This window comes from Orcinus orca, chromosome 5, assembly GCF_937001465.1.
Source record: "Orcinus orca chromosome 5, mOrcOrc1.1, whole genome shotgun sequence".
Lineage (NCBI taxonomy): Eukaryota > Metazoa > Chordata > Mammalia > Artiodactyla > Delphinidae > Orcinus > Orcinus orca.
The window spans coordinates 83,913,400-83,933,179 of NC_064563.1; the positions used below are offsets into that span (position 1 = coordinate 83,913,400).

At 43.9% G+C, this 19,780-nt stretch overlaps 1 protein-coding gene across 1 annotated transcript in view; it reads right to left on the minus strand.

Annotated features, from left to right (window-relative positions):
• Positions 1-19,780, minus strand: part of ARHGAP31 (Rho GTPase activating protein 31) — a 118,487-nt gene that overhangs the window by 51,558 nt on the left and 47,149 nt on the right. Inside the window, exons 2-3 of the mRNA XM_004278515.4 lie at positions 3,602-3,704; positions 892-1,036 (exon numbers count right to left, since the gene is read on the minus strand). Of these exons, the coding sequence (XP_004278563.1) occupies positions 892-1,036; positions 3,602-3,704 (248 nt within the window). The remainder of the gene's footprint in view (positions 1-891; positions 1,037-3,601; positions 3,705-19,780) is intronic.

A 19,780-nucleotide genomic window follows, 5' to 3' on the forward strand; every position in this document is an offset into this window, starting at 1 on the left:
AACCCAACTCTTCACCTACTCTGCACCTCCCCACCTGCAGCCAAATGTCCAAGCCCTATTTTTAATGCTGTCTTTAAAGACATGCTCTAAGGGTGGGAGGGAGGGAGACGCAAGAGGGAAGAGATACGGGGACATATGTATATGTATAACTGATTCATTTTGTTATAAAGCAAAAACTAACACACCATTGTAAAGCAATTATACTCCAATAAAGATTTTTTTTTTTTTTAAAAAGACATGCTCTAAGCATTTATTCTCCTCTCTCATTTTCCTTTGGGGACCCTATTTGGTGACCATACAGCTGCTATATATGTGTTCTGCTCTTGCCCATCCATCCTCCACCAATCCAACTCACTGGCCTAACCTGCACTCCCTCTCGGCTGCTTTTCCCAGAATCTTTTCTCTTCCCAGCTTTCTGACCTCTCTGTTGACTTCTGTTTGTTCTCTCTCCCTTCTCTACCCCCCTACCTCTTTGTGCAACCCCCAAAAGAAACACGGAAGGAATAGCCCGAAATGAATTAGCCACGGGGGGTAGCATCTGGAGCCTCAGGTTCCTGTCCTGCTAGGGGGCAGAGTGACCTTGGGCCAGTCACTTCATTCTCTGGTTCTTAGTTTCCTCCCTATATAATGACACGCATTTGGTTACATAAATGTGGAGATGATTTAACCCAGTTCTTACACACAAACAAACATGATTCTGAAAATTGAAGAAAGGAAAAATTTAGCAAACAGTCCCACTACCTTGCTTTCCTCACTGTACCATCCTACTTCCATCACCAAGATAATGGCAACCATCTGGTGAGTATTATTATTGTAATTTTAGTGCTGAAACTTTCCTTGGCCCATCCATGCATCCCACCCAGTAACCATAACGGAAATCCAAACACTCACCGTGAATTTCTCATAGAGCTCATAAGTCAGGAGGGGGTTGGGCAGCTCCCTAAAGTAGAGCTTGCAGAGGGAGCCCACACAGTGGATGTCCTGGAGGTACACTTCCCTTGTCAGATCTGGACATTGATCTGAGCCAAACTCTTGCCTGAAACAACACAGACAGAGACATAACAATCCCAGGAACATGTGTTCTATGTCAGCAGCTACTTGGCTGCTTAGGGGGTAAAAAGACCCTAAACTGCTGATCTGACCATATTTTTGACCTTGACTCAAAAAGACCTTCTATTTCAGGCACAAGGAAGCTACAGGAAAGATTTCCACTTCAGGTCTGGATCTTCCCTGCAGAAGCTGCTGTAATTAGAAAGACATAATCCCATTTACAAAAGGATTTCTCATGGCATTATGTCTGTAGTCTCCATTATGAACAGTGGGGAAATACGAAAACAATTTTCCAAAAACCCTGTTGAGAGTTCAGTTTTTCCAAAATATTGTTTTAAATGAACTTCTCTTTCTTGGAGGAGAGACCAAAACCAGGGTGAGTCAGATTGTTATCATTCACGTCCACATATTCATGTCAGCAAACTTGTTTTATCTGGAGACTCAAACTCAAGGTTTGAGAACTTCAATCAACTCTCCCTTTGATGCTGAATGGAAACTTCTAGGCTGCTTGATAGTGACTCCCACAGGACAAATGAGCTTACAAATATCTTCTTAAACAACCTAGAGTGGGGTGCTTGGGAGCGTCGTCAGATTCCAGGCCTCATTTCTAATTAAAAAAACACTAACAAGGTTACATGAATATACTGCCTCAAATAATATATACTTAAAAGTTAAAAATCTATTTAGGGCTTCCCTGGTGGCTCGGTGGTTGGGAGTCCGCCTGCCAATACAGGGTACGCGGGTTTGAGCCCTGGTCCGGAAAGATCCCACGTGCCGCGGAGCAACTAGGCCCATGCGCCACAGCTGCAGAGCCTGCGCTCTGGAGCCCACGAGCCACACCCACTGGGGCCGCCCTAGAGCCTGAGCCTCGCAGCAAGAGAAGCCCGGGCACCGCAACGGGGAGTGGCCCCCGCTCGCCGCAGCTAGAGAAAGCCTCGTGCAGCAACGAAGACCCCAATGCAGCCAAAAAGAAATAATAAATAAATAAATAAATATATTTTAAATATATATATATATATTTAAAAGATGATAAAGCTGAGCTTTAATGCAGAAGAGAAGTTAGCTTTCTTGAGAGTATTCATTTGGTCAAACATGTAGTGACAAAGTCAACCAGACTCTCAGAACCAGCATCTTGAAACAGCATGCTGCCCATTCTCCTGTAGTCGGGTTCTGCCCCTTTAATAAAGGGAAGGGAAATCCCCGATGCTGTCAGAACCTGACAGGAACTGAGTGAGGCCTTGAAAAGCAAACCATGCAATGGCCTCAAATTCATAGGCATGTGTTTTTCTTACGAGGGCAGAACACAAACAATCTAGAGCTTATTTAGTTAGCCAGAAATTTCCCTTGTCAAGGCTAAGGTCAGTCCTTAAGTGAAAAAGAACTGGCCATTGTCCAAATGTCCTTCCACGATACCAGCTACTGTTAGTATGTTTCAGAGCTAAGAGTAAACTGTTAAAAATACTTGCTGTTGAAACTCTGAAAAATGTCACGTGAATAAATTAGTGAAATGATGTAAGCACATAGATCTGTTAAAAAACTTTGGCTGCAATAAACCAGTTATTTTTTAACAGCTATCACTTCTCTGGGAGTAAAAAGAATGTTTTATTCCTTTGGTATAGTTTCATGACAATTGAGATTTGAGGACGAGGGGCAGAAAACTAAATAGGAGGAAGAAGATAAAAAAATGAATTACCTGCACATGTAAATTTCACATATTAATCTTGTAACAAGAATGTTTTATTTGAAAAGTCTACATTTGTAACTAAAGAATATATAATAAATACATTAAAATATGTTCTTTTTGTATTAAAGAACAATATTCAAAATACATAAACCTATTCTTTTAGTCATGGAACAGTACATATATTATATATAATGTATATATTCTATATATACACTATATACACTCCCTTTATTTTACAGATATAATACATATAAAGAAGATTACTGTCCTCTTAATTCATTGTGATAGAAATTTCTTCCAAAAAATTCTAGGATGCATTTTAGAATTGTTTAGGATAAATCCATAGAATTGGAAATAGTTCCTCTATCAATAATTTTAAAAATACAGGCATCAATTAGAGAAATGCACAATCATGCAGACTTCTGATTTCTCGACCAGATGAAATATCAGATGTTGAGTGTGTGCCAACAGAAAAACTCACGATGACCTGCAAGTTCTGAACACCATGTAATGGGGATCTGAGCTGTGGGTAGGCAAGAGAGTAATAACAAATCATTTTTTCCCAACTTGCAATTTAAATCATTTGAGTTCCATTGAATCTACCTAAGAGGGATAAATCTGGTGCAAGACATAGGAACAGATGAAAAGCCCTCAGGAGTTTTTGTTGGAAAGAATTACATCAGATTGGTGAGCTTCCTGATTAGATTAAGAAGAGTTAGGCATCTGAAAACATCAGCACTTGATCTTCTGCCCTGACATCCTTCCCTCAATCCCTTCAGTTTTTAATACCCCCAACACCTGCAGATAGAGGTATGGACAGAGGAAGGATCATGGGAGAATCCTTTGGGGGGCTATTCTTTGGCTTACCTTAGCCGTTGTATGTTTGAGGTGACTCCTGAAAGCCGATAAATTCCATCCACGATGCCGTGAGTCTCTATAAATTCTGCACAGCTCTTCAATACATATGGAACTATGCAAAGGAAAAGAAAAAATAAAGTATTAGGTATAAGTCTGTCTTTTAAAGATAGCCTTTTAAAAATCGAGGTAACTTCAAAGAGAAGTAAGTATGGAATGCATATGAGCTACAAGTGGAAACAATTACTTGTAAATGGTAGATGATGTTCTTTGATATTTAAAAAAATAGGGTTTTGTTAAAGTTTAGAAAACCCATGTGTTTTAAAAGTTAGGTCTTTTCTTTTTTTAAGAATTTATAAAATATGCTAACACTTAGATTTTTGAAACCAGCAGTGACCTTGGAAATCCCCCAACACAATCTCCTCATGTCACTGGTTCTCCCAGTGTGGTCCCCTGACCAGTAGCACCAGCATCTCCTGGGAACCTGTTGGGAATGCAAATTCCCAGGCCCCACTCACACCCACTGAATCAGAAATTCTGGAGGTGGCGCCCAGCAATCTGTGTTTTAAAAAGCCTTCTAGGTGACTGTTGTGTGATAAAATTAGAGAACTCTTGCCTCGTCTACACACGAAGAAAACAAAGGCAGGTAAATTTATTTACCTCACTCAGGAGTACTTGTCGCTTATGAAAAGTGATTTAACACATGGAAAAATGCTTATGATGTAGGTAGGTAAAACAAGAACAAGGCACAAAATCAAATATACCCTGTGAATCCAGCTATGTTTAAAAAACTGCAAAGGGAAAAAAGACTGGAAGAATATCTGCCAAAATGTTAAAGGTGATTTAAAGGTGTTAAGTGTTTTTTTTAAAAGGTGAGAACCTCCCCCTCCCCCCACCCCGCCGGCACCACCACCAAATGGGTCAAACCAGTCATTGATAGAATGGATCTCATATAAGGGACCAACACGGTCCCTCAAATTCCTGCCACTCTAGAAGTCCAGTGCCTGGGTAGAAGGGTCCGGCTATGCTGTTCTCTCCTCAGGGCTGAACCTGATCAGCCCAGCCAGCTCAGTGACCCGGAATGGCAGCCACAGGCCTTCTGGATGGCATGGAGAGAGTGGCAGGTCACTTGCCACTTTGGTCCCTGGGCAGATCCATCGGAGGTCCCTCTGTGAGAGTGTTGTAGATGGTCTGGAACTACCAAAGCCTTGGGTGCTGAAGTCCTCAGGCACAGAGGTGGTATGGGAACTCCATGAACCAGGGCTTGGGTTAGCACTGTGCTCACTCCCCCAAGACATCCTCAGTCTATTAATGCCTTGGATTAGACTAAAGCCAATCCATTAATGCTTAATGCACATGATCATACCCACACACAATACGAAGCTGGACTGGACCTTTTACATGGGTAGATACTAGGTGTTCAGGCTCAACATTCTTCCTGGATTCTCTATTACAATACTTTCTAAACAACTCCCCCATCATTTCCTTCAACCACTAACTATCATTTTAGGTGCTGAGTAAAATTCATCATACTTAAAGTATTCCACCCACCTCTCAAAGGCTGTGCATGCCCAGAGCCTTTCTTCTCCAGGACACATCCATGTTTTGCCCCTTTCATTCATGACCAACTGGTGAGAAGCTTCTTAGTTACCCAAGGTGGAAAGAGGGCAGGAAGTGAACTTGGGATTGGAAATATTGAGGTCAGAGACCACAGAGGTGGAACTATTCCCTGTGAGTGAATACAGGGTAGGAGTGGGTGTGGTGGAGAAGGGGCTGTGAGTGTGGGCAGGGGTCCAGAGCCCCTGCCTGGCTTCAGTTAGAAAGCTATACTTCGATCTATTTTATGAAATAGGGTTCTTGGTGAGAACCCTATTTATGCCTCATGCCTCTAAATAAATTTTATAAATAAATAAATAAGTAAACAGAGTTCCCATGCTTAAAAAAGTTGTATTGTTTAAAAAAAAAAATCCCTATTGTGCACAGTAGGTCGACTCTTTCCCACCCACAACAAGGTGTTGCTCTGTAACCTGCCACGCAAGGTCATGGTCAAGAGCACAGGTTTGAATGCCAAACTGCCTTTGTAACCTTGGACAAAATACACAATAATTCCATTTCTTAGTTTCCACATCTGTAAAATGAGGATAACAGTGATATTAACCTCATAGCTAGGATTGAAGTAATACTTGTAAATACTTAGCACAGACCCTGGCATATAAGCAGCATTCTACAATGACAGTTATTCCTATTTGACGCTTCTATATGATGTAAATTTATCATTTGTGAGATTCAGTCTTGGTGAAAACAGTTTGCTGCCTCCCATCTGATGGGCAGTTGGGGTAGAGCTGACCAACCTCTTACAAGTCAACACTCACCTCCCTATTCAGAATGGCTTTTGTGTCTCTCTCTGGTTGAGGTCACTTTTCTATGCATTGAGGTGTATCTTCATAATACAAAGGCAGCAGTCCTGGAACTGTGCTTGACCTTGATGTGTTTCACAATGTGAGTCTGTACCAAGGTATATGGCTGTTGCACGGCACAGGTGGATTGAGAGCTCGGAGCATTCCCAAGCAGGACTCAAAGACAAAAGCCTCAGCCTCAAAGGGCTTCTATAAGGAACACTCCACAGATGGGCAGTGCAGGGTCACCAATCTGTCCTATTCCATTCTCAAAGACCCACCTCCCAGTAGCATGGCTCTCAGTCGTATAACCTCAGGCTCCGTTTGTTTTAAAGGCGAGGAAAACACATTCCCGGATGGAGCCTCTGCCATAAATTTGGTACAGAGGCCCCAGAACCTCTAGTCCACAGCTCTGTTTAAACAGGAGGCAATATTAAAACAACCCAAGGGAAAAGGCCATGGTCCTGGTTCCTGAGGCGTGCTAGCTTTCTTGGATTCTCATCTTGGGCCGAGTTGGAAGATGTAGGAATTCTCCATCATACTCAGTAAATGAGAAAGGATCCACTTGATCTCTGTAATCATCCAGCTCTAGCGCCAGAGCAGTGGTTCTCAGACTGTGGTCCCTAGATAAGTCCAGCAGCAGCAGTTGCTTCCCAGCAGCAGTTGCTTCCCAGGTGATTCTGATGCATGCTGAAGTTGAAGAACGACCATCTAGACCAGAGCTTCTCATATTTTAGTGTGGATACAAACCCCCGGGATCTTGTTAACATGCAGATTCCAATGGGAGGGTGGAGGGAGGGAGTCAAGAATTTGCATTTCTAGCAAATTACCAGGTGATTCAGATACAGCCAATCTGCAGCCCATACTTCGGGGAGCAAGGCTCTAAAGGTGATACTGGTCGGTGGTGTTGCAGGGGCTGCCAAGAGTATCGTCTCAAAGTCTCAGAATTCTTTAGGCTGTTGTTCCTGGGGCCCAACCAAACTGGGGACACCCTAGGATTCTGGATAGGATAGAAGCTTGATACAAAATGGCTGAGTAGGTATAGATGGAAAGAAAGCCTCCATTGTCTGTTTAGGTTGCTACAGAAGGTTGGAGCCACAGAACTAGTTCTGTGGGATTTATCATGGACCCAAAGAACATTAAGTCTCCTCCTACAGAGGTACACACAGTTGCAGATTATGATATGACATTATGACTTCTTTGAATTATCGCACTGATGGTTCTCTAAGTCCCTTTTTTGTTTGGTTTGGTTTCGTTTTTCCTGGAGCAGCGATCTTTAACGTTAAATTTTAATCGGAGCACAAAATAAATCCTGAGGTGGTTTCTGACGGAAAAGAAGGCTTTGCCTTTGATTTGTGCTTTACAATTTACAAAACATTTTAAAGTCATTTGTTTCATCTGGTCCAACTTGCTACAACTAAAAGTTATTTTATACTCAAAAATAACGTGGGGTACTTCTTTCCTCAATTCCAAACTTCCTCAAGGGTTTAGGGCAGAAAAGGCCAGCAATTAAATCATTTCTCTGAATCCCCCCAGAGGTAATGCCTGCTAAGCTGCCCCACTTCCCTGTATGGCCGGAATCTGATCAGATCTGGAGATGCAGATTGGAACAAACACAGTTTTACTTGATCAGTTATGTGATCATGGCAGCCTCATTCTTTCACAGTGCAAATTGCATTTGTGTTTTAGGGAAATATGGCTCTCCTCCCGCCCCATTCTGGATTTTTGTTAAGGTCCTGTACTGGTCATATTTCATTCCCTCTCTGGGTCCTGCATCCCTAACCATCAGAGTAAAGTTTAGTGGTACATATATACAATGGACTACTACTCAGCAATAACAAGGGATGATATACCATACGGGCGATAGAAGCCATTCTATAGAAGAGTACATGCTATATGATTCCATCCACATAGAACTCAAGAAAATGCAAACTAATTTATAGTGGGAGAAAGCAGGGAAGAGGCAGGAGGCAGGAGCTGCAGAGGGGCCGAGGAAACTTTTGGGCATAATGGATATATTCATCACCTTGACTGAGGTGATAGAAAGGACCAAGGATCACTGGTGGATGAAGAATTGATACTTGCAGGGGGAGAGTCAGAGAGAGACAAGCCGCTGAACAGGGAAGAAATCTTTAAGAATCTGCTGTGCACGGGGGAGAGAGTGAGGGCTTCAGGCAGCTCTGCTGTGCTGTGAATAAGCCTGCTCTACTACGGCATTTTTTAAGAGATGAAGTAAAGATTTCAATCACTTTTCTATTATTTCTGGTTGTCAGCAGAGAGCTTCCCAGCTTTCCATTCCGCAGGAATCTAAGAGTCGTCGCAGTGGCTCCTGTACCTTCTCCCTCTGCCAGCTCCTGCTCTGTATTTCTGTCCCCTCCTTCCTCGATCCTGCGCCTCCATCTCTCCTGAGCCTCCATATCTCCTGCACCTCCATGTCTCCTGCGCCTCCATGTCTCCTGCGCCTCCATGTCTCCTGCGTCTCCATGTCTCCTGAGCCTCCATGTCTCCTGCGCCACCATCTCTCCTGCGTCTCCATGTCTCCTGAGCCTCCATCTCTCCTGCGTCTCCATGTCTCCTGCGCCTCCATGTCTCCTGCGCCTCCATGTCTCCTGCGTCTCCATGTCTCCTGAGCCTCCATGTCTCCTGCGCCTCCATGTCTCCTGCGTCTCCATGTCTCCTGAGCCTCCATGTCTCCTGTGGCACGCTCCTCCCAGCCTCTGTGGGCCTTGGCTTGCCTGAGGGGTCGCTGTCCTCCTGGAACTCTCCCTCTTTGATTCTTCTTTCTCCTCCCTGTTTTAACCTCTTCTCTCTTCTTCCTGACCTAACGTAGAATTATAGAAAAGTCTGAAAATTCGTGGTGTTTATTTATTTATTTATTTATTTATTTATTTTGTGGTATGCGGGCCTCTCACTGTTGTGGCCTCTCTCGTTGCGGAGCACAGGCTCCGGACGCGCAGGCTCATCGGCCATGGCTCACGGGCCCAGCCGCTCCACGGCATGTGGGATCTTCCCAGACCGGGGCACGAACCCGCGTCCCCTGCATCGGCAGGCGGACTCCCAACCACTGCGTCACCAGGGAAGCCCTCGTGGTGTTTATTTTTTAAAGTATAATGTTCTCTGTTCTTTACAAAAAAGCAAATTAACTGCTTTCCAATTTTCCAAGGAAAATTGTTTTTTTAATATGTCAGGATTTAGCCTGTCCTCCTTGGAGTAAAGTTTCTTTTTCTGTTTCTCTAAACTTAAAAAAAATTGAGATATAAATCAAATGTCATAAAATTCACCCTTTTAGAGCACATAATTAAGTGGTTTACACTATATTGACAGTTAAGCAACAATCACATTTCAGAACCTTTTCATTATTCCAATTCTAGAACATTTCTGTATCTATAAGGTAATTCATTGCAGCAATTTTTGTAATAGCATGAGATTGTTCATCAATAGGAAGCTATTTATATAAATAATAGAATATCCATATAATGGAATACTATATAGTCATCAAAAAGAATGAAGAAACTTTCATGTACTGATATACAGCAGTCTCCAAGATATATTGTTAAGCAGAAGGAATGAGGCACAGACCGGTGTAATGGTATACAAGCATTTGTTTTTTTAAAAAGAGAGAATAACAGAACAGCTCTACAATTCCTTTGTATATGCATTAAATATCTATGGAAGGATGCATAATAAAGTGATAACTTCAGTTGCCTATGGGAAAAAAAACTGGGAAGCTGAGGCCAGGGCTATGAGTAAGAGGGAAACTCCTCATTGTATACTCTTTCATACTTTTGAGTTTTGAACTATAAGAATATATTACCTTTCCCAAAAACTTTTCATTAAAAAATCCAATTCAGCAAATACTTATTGCAAACCTGCTCTCCTCCAGCACTAAGTGCTAGGTGTTGCCTGAACCTATGTCATCTCCATCACTAAGTTGTGAGCTCTTTAGGGACAATGAGGATAGTTCTGTCTCATTCATCTAGAATAGTCTTGAAAACACAAGCACTTGAAATGTTTTGCTAAACAAGGGATTGGTCATTACTCTCCAGATGGGTTTTCAGTCCTCCATTGATATCTGGGTCCTTCAAAGAAGAAAACACTTTTTAATGTGCCAGGCACTACATGAGGTGCTTTTTTTCTCTCTCTCTCTCTCTCTTTTAACAGCATTCTCCATTCTATAATCATAGCCAATCCACAAAAGACATAAAATTCTCCATTTTGAAAATGTGAAAGCGGATTCTCAGAGAGGTTAGGTAAGTTGCCCAACATCACAATTCCTAAGTGTCAAGAGTTGGGATCCAAACCTAGGTTTGTCTGACTCCAAAGCTCATGCTTTTTTCATGGTACCACACTGAGGAGGAAGTTTAGAAAAAGCCCCAAGCTACACCTACCTGACTCAAACCCTCCCCATCAAGAGAGCAAATCCCATGAGTTAGTGGCCAGGTATGGAAGCACCATTTAAGGAGAGCTGTTTGGTTCCTTGCCCTTGGCTATCCATATGCCTGAAACTCTACCACTGCAGACCCTACCTTACTGTGGTGATGGCTATTAGGTGTTCAACACCTAGTGGTTAACATCTATTTTTAAGTTCCTTTTGAAAAAGTTAAAGAAGCAATATATACTGATAAAAAAATGAAAAACACTTCCTGACTTCAAGCCATACTATAAAGCTATAGTAAACAAAACGTTATGGTACTAGCATAAAAACAGAAAAGAAGATCAGGGGAAAAAACCAAGATCCCAGATATAAACCCAAGAATCTATGGTCAATTGTATTTCACAAGGAAGCCAAGAATACTCAATGGAGAAAAGACAGTCTGGGAAAATTTGTGCTGGGAAAACTGGATATTCACATGTAAAAGAATGAAACTAGACCTGTATCTTATACCACTCACAAACATTAACTTGAAATGGATTAAACACTTATACGTAAGACATGAAACCACGAAATTCCTAGAAGAAGACATGGGAAAAAAGCTCCTTGACATGTGTCTTGGCAATGATTTTTTTGGCTATAACACATAAAGCACAAGGAACAAAATCAAAAATAAACGGGCAGGACTACATCAAACTAAAAAGCTTCTGCACAGCCAAAGAAACAATCAGCAACATGAAAAGACAACCTATGGAATAGGAAAAATATTTGTAAATCATGTATCTGATAAGGGGTTAATATACAAAAGATATAAAGAAGTCAAACAACTCGATAGCAAAAAACCAAATAATCCAAATAAAAAATGGGCAAAAGACAGACACTTCTCCAAAGAAGATATACAAAAGGCCAACAGATACATTGAAAAGATGCTCAACATCACTAGTCATTAGGAAAAAGCAAATCAAACCCACAATGAGATATCACCTCAAGTTAGAATGACCATCATCAAAAAGACAAGAGAGGGCTTCCCTGGTGGCACAGTGGTTGAGAGTCCGCCTGCCAATGCAGGGGATGCGGGTTCGTGCCCCGGTTTGGGAGGATCCCACATGCCGCGGAGCGGCTGGGCCCGTGAGCCATGGCCGCTGAGCCTGCGCGTCCGGAGCCTGTGCTCCGCGGCGGGAGAGGCCACAACAGTGAGAGGCCCGCATACCGCAAAAAAAAAAAAAAAAAAAGACAAGAGAGAGGGCTTCCCTGGTGGCGCAGTGGTTGAGAATCTGCCTGCCAATGCAGGGGACACGGGTTCGAGCCCTGGTGTGGGAAGATCCCACATGCCGCGGAGAAACTGGGCCCGTGAGCCACAACTACTGAGCCTGCACGTCTGCAGCCTGTGCTCCGCAACAAGAGAAGCCGCGATAGTGAAGAGGCCGCACGCACTGCAATGAAGAGTGGCCCCCGCTTGCCACAACTAGAGAAAGCCCTCGCACAGAAACGAAGATCCAACACAGCCAAAAATAAATAAATAAATAAATTTATTTTAAAAAAGACGAGAGAAATGCTGGCAAGGATATGGAGAAAAGGGAACCCTTGTTCACCGTTAGTGAGATTATAACCTGGTACAGCCACTATGGAAAACAGTATGGATCCTCAAAAAAATTAAAAAGTAAAACTGCTATATGATCCAGCAATCACACTTCTGGGAACATATCCAAAGGAAACAAAACCACTAACTTGAAAAAATATCTGCACATCGCAGTTCATAGCAGAATGATTTACAATAGTCAAGACATGGGAACATGTGTCCATCAAAAGATGAGTGGATAAAGAAGCTGTGACAGGGACTTTACTGGTGGCGCAGTGGTTGGGAGTCTGCCTGCCAATGCAGGGGACACGGGCTCGATCCCTGCTCTGGGAAGATCCCACATGCCTTGGAGGGACTATAAGCCCGTGCACCACAACTGCTGAGCCTGCGCTCTAGAGCCCGCGAGCCACAACTACTGAGCCTGTGTGCCTGGAGCCCGTGCTCTGCAACAAAAGAAGCCACCGCAGTGAGAAGCCCGTGCACCACAGTGAAGAGTAGCCCCTGCTCACCACAGCTAGAGAAAGCCCGCACACAGCAACAAAGACTCAGTGCAGCCAAATAAATAAATAAATCTTAAAAAAGAAAGAAGTTGTGGCATATATATACAACAGAATAATATTCAGCATAAAAATAAGGAAATCCTGCCATTTGTGACAACACGGATGGACCTTAAGGGTATTATGCTAAGTGAAGTAAGTCGGAGAAAGACAAATACTGTATGATCTCACTTATATCTGGAATCTAAAAAAACATGAAGCTCATAGAAAAAGAGATCAGATTTGTGGTTACCAGAGGAGGGGGTGGGGGAAGCGGGGAGCAGGAATTGGATGAAGGTTGTCAAAAGGTACCAACTTCCAGTTACAAGATAAATGATTACTAGAGCTGCAACGTACAGCGTGATGATGATAGTTAGCATTGCCGTACATTATACACGAAAATTGTTAAGAGAGTAAATCCTAAGTGCTCTCATCACAAGGAAACATTTTTTTCTTTCTTTTCTTTCTCTTTTTATTGTATGTATATGAGATGATGGGTGCTAACTAAACTTACTGCGGTAATCATTTCACAATATATTTATGTAAGTCAAACCATTGTGCTGTACACCTTAAACTTATACACTGGAGCATATCAATTATATTGCAATAACACTGGGGAAGAGAAGAATAAAAATGAAAAAGATACACAAATTTAAAGAGCAAAGAGTGACTGTCCCGTTTACACAACCCTTCACAATCTCTCAAATGATAAAACACACACACACTGAAAGGCTAATAGTATGTTTTTGCTTTTCTATATTCTTCATTTTGCTTTTCTGAATTTTCTATAATGAGGGTGAGGTACAAATAATTTTTTTAAAGAAAAAAATTGGTTTTTAAAAAAACAAGTTTCCGGCTTCCCTGGTGGTGTAGTGGTTGAGAGTCCACCTGCCGATGCAGGGGACAGGGGTTCGTGCCCCGGTCCGGGAGGATACCACATGCTGCGGAGCGGCTGGGCCCGTGAGCCATGGCCGCTGAGCCCGCGTGTCTGGAGCCTGTGCTCCGCAACGGGAGAGGCCACAACAGTGAAAGGCCCGCGCACCGCAAAAACAAAAAAAAACCAAGTTTCGTTAAAGAAGCCCAAGGGCTTTCTAAAGTTAGTGAGGCAATTTCCATGTTTGTTGAAGTCCTTTCCAATCACCCTGTGAGGTAATTACTCCTTGTTAAATAGAAGTATTTGCCTAACCAGCTCTGCTCCACTGCTGGGTGAGGCTCCTGATGGAAGACTATATCCTGGAGTCCCCTCCCCTCCTCACTTCCAGGGTTTCAGATGCCAAATCAAGTCAGCTCTTTCCCACAGAAGTGTCCAGGTCCCCCCTCTGCTCCACACCCTGACTCATCCCAGCTGAGCTCTCAGGTCTCTGTCATCCGTACACCCACTCCTCCCAATGACAACGATTCTCCTACCAAAGCAGATGTACTGCAGGGCTATCCGGCCCAAGGGACAAAAAGGTGAATAAGATCTTTGCCCTCAAGAAGCCAAGAGGGAATGGACAATTACTGTGTACCTACTAGGTGCCGACCCCTGAGCACTACACTTTCATGCATTATTTGTACCCAGCGCAGTCCTCACAACCACTTTCTGAGGAAGGTATCTTTGCTTTGTAAATGAGGAAACTGAAGCTCACAGATATTTAGTAACTTGGCCGGTATGAAACGATCAAGCAAAATATGTTAAGGGCCCTTGAGAGGCACAAAAACGTGACAGAAGTTCTTCTAAAAGATTACACAATGGTGGGGGAAGTCAGGCAGGGCTTTTAGGTGTTGAACAAGAACAGGAAATTGTGTACATTATAGAGAGCTGACAGTATGAGAGGGACCTTGTTAGAGAGGGCTGAGGCAAGACCCTCACCCCGGGGCCGCACGATGCTGTGAGATTGATCAGTGGATAAAGGAGGACGTACAAGGCTATGCAATAAGAACTCAGACACTGGTTCCTAGGGGGTGATTTGAGATGCTGTGATGTGATAAGATACAATGTGATGCAATTATATACTGTGATACAGGCAGAAAGCTTAAATAAGCCTCTGGCATATAATAAGCACTTTGTAAACATCACCCACTTTCTGATGCAGCTAGAGCAGGGAATGGTATAAACAAGACAGGAAAACAAGAAATAATGTGGTGAATTCCAGGAATGCTGACTAGACCAGTCTGGTGGAAGAGAAGGTAAATTCAGGTAAATTGGAGGAGTTTTGACAGGCTAGGAAGACTGCATTCTATCTTGAGCTCCACTGCCAAACAAATCTTTCTAAAACACTATGGAAAAGCTCCCCTATTCCAAAACATTCACTGGCTTCCCATTGCCCTTAGAATAATGTCCAATCCATGCAGCTGCCTCAGTAGGGGTAACCCTAGAATTCTTCCCTTCAAGGGAACAGGCTGTTGAGAAAGGTGGGTGGAGGAGGGGATAATATGAAGGAAAAGACTTGCCACAAACATATCGATCCAACAAAGGAAAATAAGGCATCCCTTTAGGGTCAGTGCAGAGGACCTCGTATGCATTGCCGAGGATGAAAGGGGAGGTGAGAAGTCTCACTCTTTTCTAGTTGCTTCTGAAAATTTCTTTAAGAAAGGTACGTGCCTGGGCTTCCCTGGTGGCGCAGTGGTTGAGGGTCCGCCTGCCGATGCAGGGAACACGGGTTTGTGCCCCGGTCCGGGAAGATCCCACATGCCGCGGAGCAGCTGGGCCCGTGAGCCATGGCCGCTGAGCCTGCGCGTCCGGAGCCTCTGCTCCGCAACGCGAGAGGCCACAACAGTGAGAGGCCCGCGTACCGCAAAAAAATTAAAAAAAAAAAAAAAGAAAAAATAAATAAAAAGAAAGGTAAGTACCTTTGTGACTCAAAGATAAAAGGCTGGTTGAGGGCAGTGAAATATCTGGGACCACACATCATCAGTTAATGAACAAGTGGAAACAGCCTAGGAGGGACTGTGAAAGGGGCCTCCGGGGTGTTTTTGGGTTTGGGGGAGGGGAGGGTTGTGACCATGAGGGAGGGCAAAGCTGACTAGGGAAACCGGGTGGGGTGTGACAAGGCTACACAGAAAACAAACCTGGAGAAACCCTCACACGGCCTTGGGCTTAGAGCTGGCCCTGTTCACCTGGTACACGGGAATGGTGCAGAAAACGTCCCTCTGCTGAGAATGTCCCTTTTGTCCCTTGCTGAACATGGAGGCTGCCAGGCTTTGTATAATTTATGAAAACTTTTCTGGCTCGTGCTTCCTACTGTCTGACTTGGCTCTCAGGGGAGTTATCGGGCAGACATCACTCACTCCGTAAGGCTGCTTGCGGATGCCAGAAAGCTCTTTCAGGCATGCCCCAGCACACTCGCAGGCCCAGCTGTGAGCATCAATTCCCTTATCATTGCCAACAAGTCGTTTAACTCCTCAGTCGAACTGCGTCAAGACCACAGTCAGCTTGGATCACCCAATCAAGATCTTATTTCCTGGACTAACAGACCCTCTCTTTCTTGCCACCTGCTCCTTGAGACGCCACGGCTGGAGGCTCTTCTGCAGTGATGGATAAAGAGGATGGCCACGTCTGCCTCCAGAGAGAGTCCCAGAAGGAGAAGGGATGGAGCTGAGCAGGCTAATGAGACAAAACAGGGAAAATAAACCAGCTTCTTGAACTGTATGGGTCACTAACACCAATCATCTGAAGAATGAGGACAGTGTAAGTTTTTCTCTCGTCTGAGTGTGTCCAGGCCATTTTTTTTTCTTTCTTTGCATGCCTTAGTAGGTGGTCATGGGATGCACTTACCAAATGCTATGTGGGTGGGGTCCCATGCTTAACGATAATTATTTCATTTAAGTCTCACAACTCTGAGGTGTACACATTACTATTCCTATTTTATAGATGGAAAACTAAGGTTTGGTGTGGTCGGATGGCTTGCCCAAGGTCAAACAGCTAGTGGCAAAGCTGGGGTGCAATTATGAGTCTGTCTGAATTCCAAGTTCATGCACTTTCCAGTACATTGTATAAACCTAACCTCCACACCAGGAAAACCCAGGCACAGACCAGGCATGGGGAAGACCAGAAAGCCACAGAAAGCTGAGCTGATTTCATTTCTAAGAGCAACTTGATGACAGAGAAGGACTTAACAACAAGGAGTTAAGAAACCTGGGTTCTAGTCCTGACCTCCAGGTACTAGATTTCAGACCTTTGAGGAGAGTAACTGTGTTCCTCTTTGAGTTGCCCCCAGGTGACTCACAGGTACTTGGTGCTGGGTACCTGTCAGTTAAAGCAACATGAACCAGCTGTATATCCTTGACCAAAAAAATACCTACTCCCAGCCTCAGATTTTCATCTGCACTAGGTTCAAGTTCTGGATCTAGACGATTGCTAATATTCCTTCCAGGTCTAACATCCCATGACCTGAGAACTTCCTGGATGAAGCTGGGGAGAAGCTGGGCTAGAAATTAAGAAGGCAGATCTGACTTCTACCTGCAATGTTCAGGTCCTCACTCCTACTGGTTCTGGTTTTTATCTAGGTCTTCTAGGGTAAAACACTAGCATTCTATTTTGTTAGTTTTGTTTTTGTATTGTTAATTGACTCCCCAACTTGTCCCACCCATGAGAACAGAAATTTGTGTTAAATAAATATAAACTTCAATCTCAGGAGGTTTACACGTGTCTCCTTTGGTATGGCTGGACTCCTATTAACCCCAGTGCTATTTTTTTTTTTTTTTTTTTTTTTTTTTTGCGGTACGCGGGCCTCTCACTGTTGTGGCCTCTCCTGTTGCGGAGCACAGGCTCTGGACGCGCAGGCGGCATGTGGGATCTTCCCGGACCGGGGCACGAACCCGTGTCCCCTGCATCGGCAGGCGGACTCTCAACCACTGCGCCACCAGGGAAGCCCCCCAGTGCTATTTTGATTATTATGGAGGCTGGAGTCCTCCAGGGACTTGGCTTTAAATGGTGCTGAGTTCATCTGAAGGTCCCCCCAACTGAAGGGACCGTGCCCTGAGAGCAAGAAATACCTTCCCTTGCTTATTGTACCTTCTGGTTTCCTGGGAGGCTTAGCTTCCTAATGGTTTCCAGACCTGTGGCACCATGGGTTCTTTTCATTTCTGTGTTTTCCTAAAATCATCTTTGCTAATGAAAGATGGGGAGCGTTTAGAAAAACAACTTCATCATTGGCCTGCTAGGCCTAAGTGAAGAACAGCCAGGTAGCGCTTATCAGCTCCTCTGGCACACCCCCTCCCAGCATCCTTTCATTTCCTGCCCAATATTCCCGAGCCACAGGCAGCCATTGTTTCGAGAACTGCTCTGCTTGAAAGCCTGGGTACTGCGGCCTCCCAGAGCTTCCTGTTGTTACAAGGCCCCGCTTTCCTGCTGAAAACAACGGCACTTCCCTGCCTATGTAACCCTTTTGGGGCAACTCATTTCTTCCATGAGCTTGTTCCGTGCTTGCAAATACTGAATGCAAATTAAATTTATCTTATTTAGCGTTTTCTTTTTTCTTAGTATACAAGTACTGCAAGTAGAAAAAAATGTAAATACAGATGAGCAAAAGAAAAAAAAAATCACCAAATCTCACCCTCTTCTATTAGAACTTGAAACCTCTTTAGTGTTCATGGTTTATGACTATTCATCAACATACACAGAATTTACGCTGGACCCAGGGCCAACCATTCCCAATGGTTGAAACGGAGGCAGGGAATCCTGCCTAGAAACCAGCCTCCTGGAGGTTCTCATACATTGGTGTGCAAAAGAGGCTCTCAGCAGCTTAAGAAAAGTGCAGCTTCCCAGAGAGATGGCCCTGCAAATTCTCAGGACTACTCTTGGAGAGACTCTGAAAGAGATCCTCTTAAAAAGTTTGTTAAGGGCTTCCCTGGTGGCACAGTGGTTAAGAATCCGCCTGCCAATGCAGGGGACACGGGTTCGAGCCCTGGTCTGGGAAGATCCCACATGCCGCGGAGCAACTAAGCCCTTGCGCCACAACTACTGAGCCTGCACTCTAGAGCCCGCGAGCCACAACTACTGAAGCCCCCGTACCTCAAGCCCATGCTCCACAATGAGAAGCCCGCGCACCACAACAAAGAGCAGCCCCCGCTCGCCGCAACTAGAGAAAGCCTGCGCACAGCAACGAAGACCCAACGCAGCCAAAAATAAATTAATTAATTAAAAAACCCCACAGATCTGATTGCGTTTGTCCCCTAGTGAAGACCAAGAGCCACATCGGGGCACGCTTGGTTCTTTGTGATCCCTTCGCCCACGCTACCCTCTCTAGTCACAGCAAACCCCCCATGGGTCCCTGAAGCCCATGCTTCATGCCCTTGCGTTCTTCTTCTGACTGAGATGTACCCCCCACGCAGATGCTCCGTGGTCCTTCAGAACACTACTCTAGAGCCTTTCCTGTAAACTCAAATAGAGTAAATCGCCAAAACACTGGACACAAAGCTCTGCTGTATAGTCTAGAATTCTGGACACTAGTTTATGGTGCAAAACAAGATAGTCTAATTTCTCTGAGTTTCTGTTTTTTTTGCCTCTGGGAACATAGTTGAGGGATATGATGTAGAGTATTTTGGAGACTAACACTCCTCCCTTCCCCACCTTTCTCTCTGAATCGCTGACACATCACAACAAAAAGATAAGCTCCTCGAGAGACTGCACCTTTTCCTTTGCAGGGAGTGCATTATTCTTTATGTAAAATCAGGCAAAATTAATGGCGGCCTGCGGTTTGTTAAAACAGCGAGGGATGATGATATTCAAGCTTTTATCCTGAGGTTTTGCAACTCATAAATTACTTAGTATTCTCTGAACGTTTCCTATGCAGAACTAGCTTCATTCAGAAGCCAGATACTATAATTCCCTGAACCTGATCACTCCTCCCCTTACCACTCCCCTTACCTCCTTTCAGCTCTGTCTTTAGACAAGATCCTCACCAGATCTGTTTAGGACTAAGGCTAAATGATAAAGATGGCATGAAGGATTACTGTCAAAGTTCTGGGCACTTTCTCAGAAGAGGAGCAGTCATAAATAATACCTAAAGAACAGACAATTAATAAAGAAAATGCTAGTTTACCGTAAAGACACTTACTTCTAGAGTTAGAGAAGCTAGGTATCAAACAGCTTTCTATGCTTTTAATTCCTAACTTTTGGGGAATTCCCTGGCAGTCCAGTGGTTAAGACTCGGCACTTTCACTGCCGTGGACCTGGGTTCGATCCGTGGTGGAACTAAGATCCCATAAGCCGTGCAATGCGGCCAAAAAAAAAAATTTTTTTTTCCCTAATGTTTGTTCTCCTCACCTTTTCCTTAACAGCTTCAAAACTGGAATTTTCTGCTGCTTTTTTTTTTTTTTTTTTTT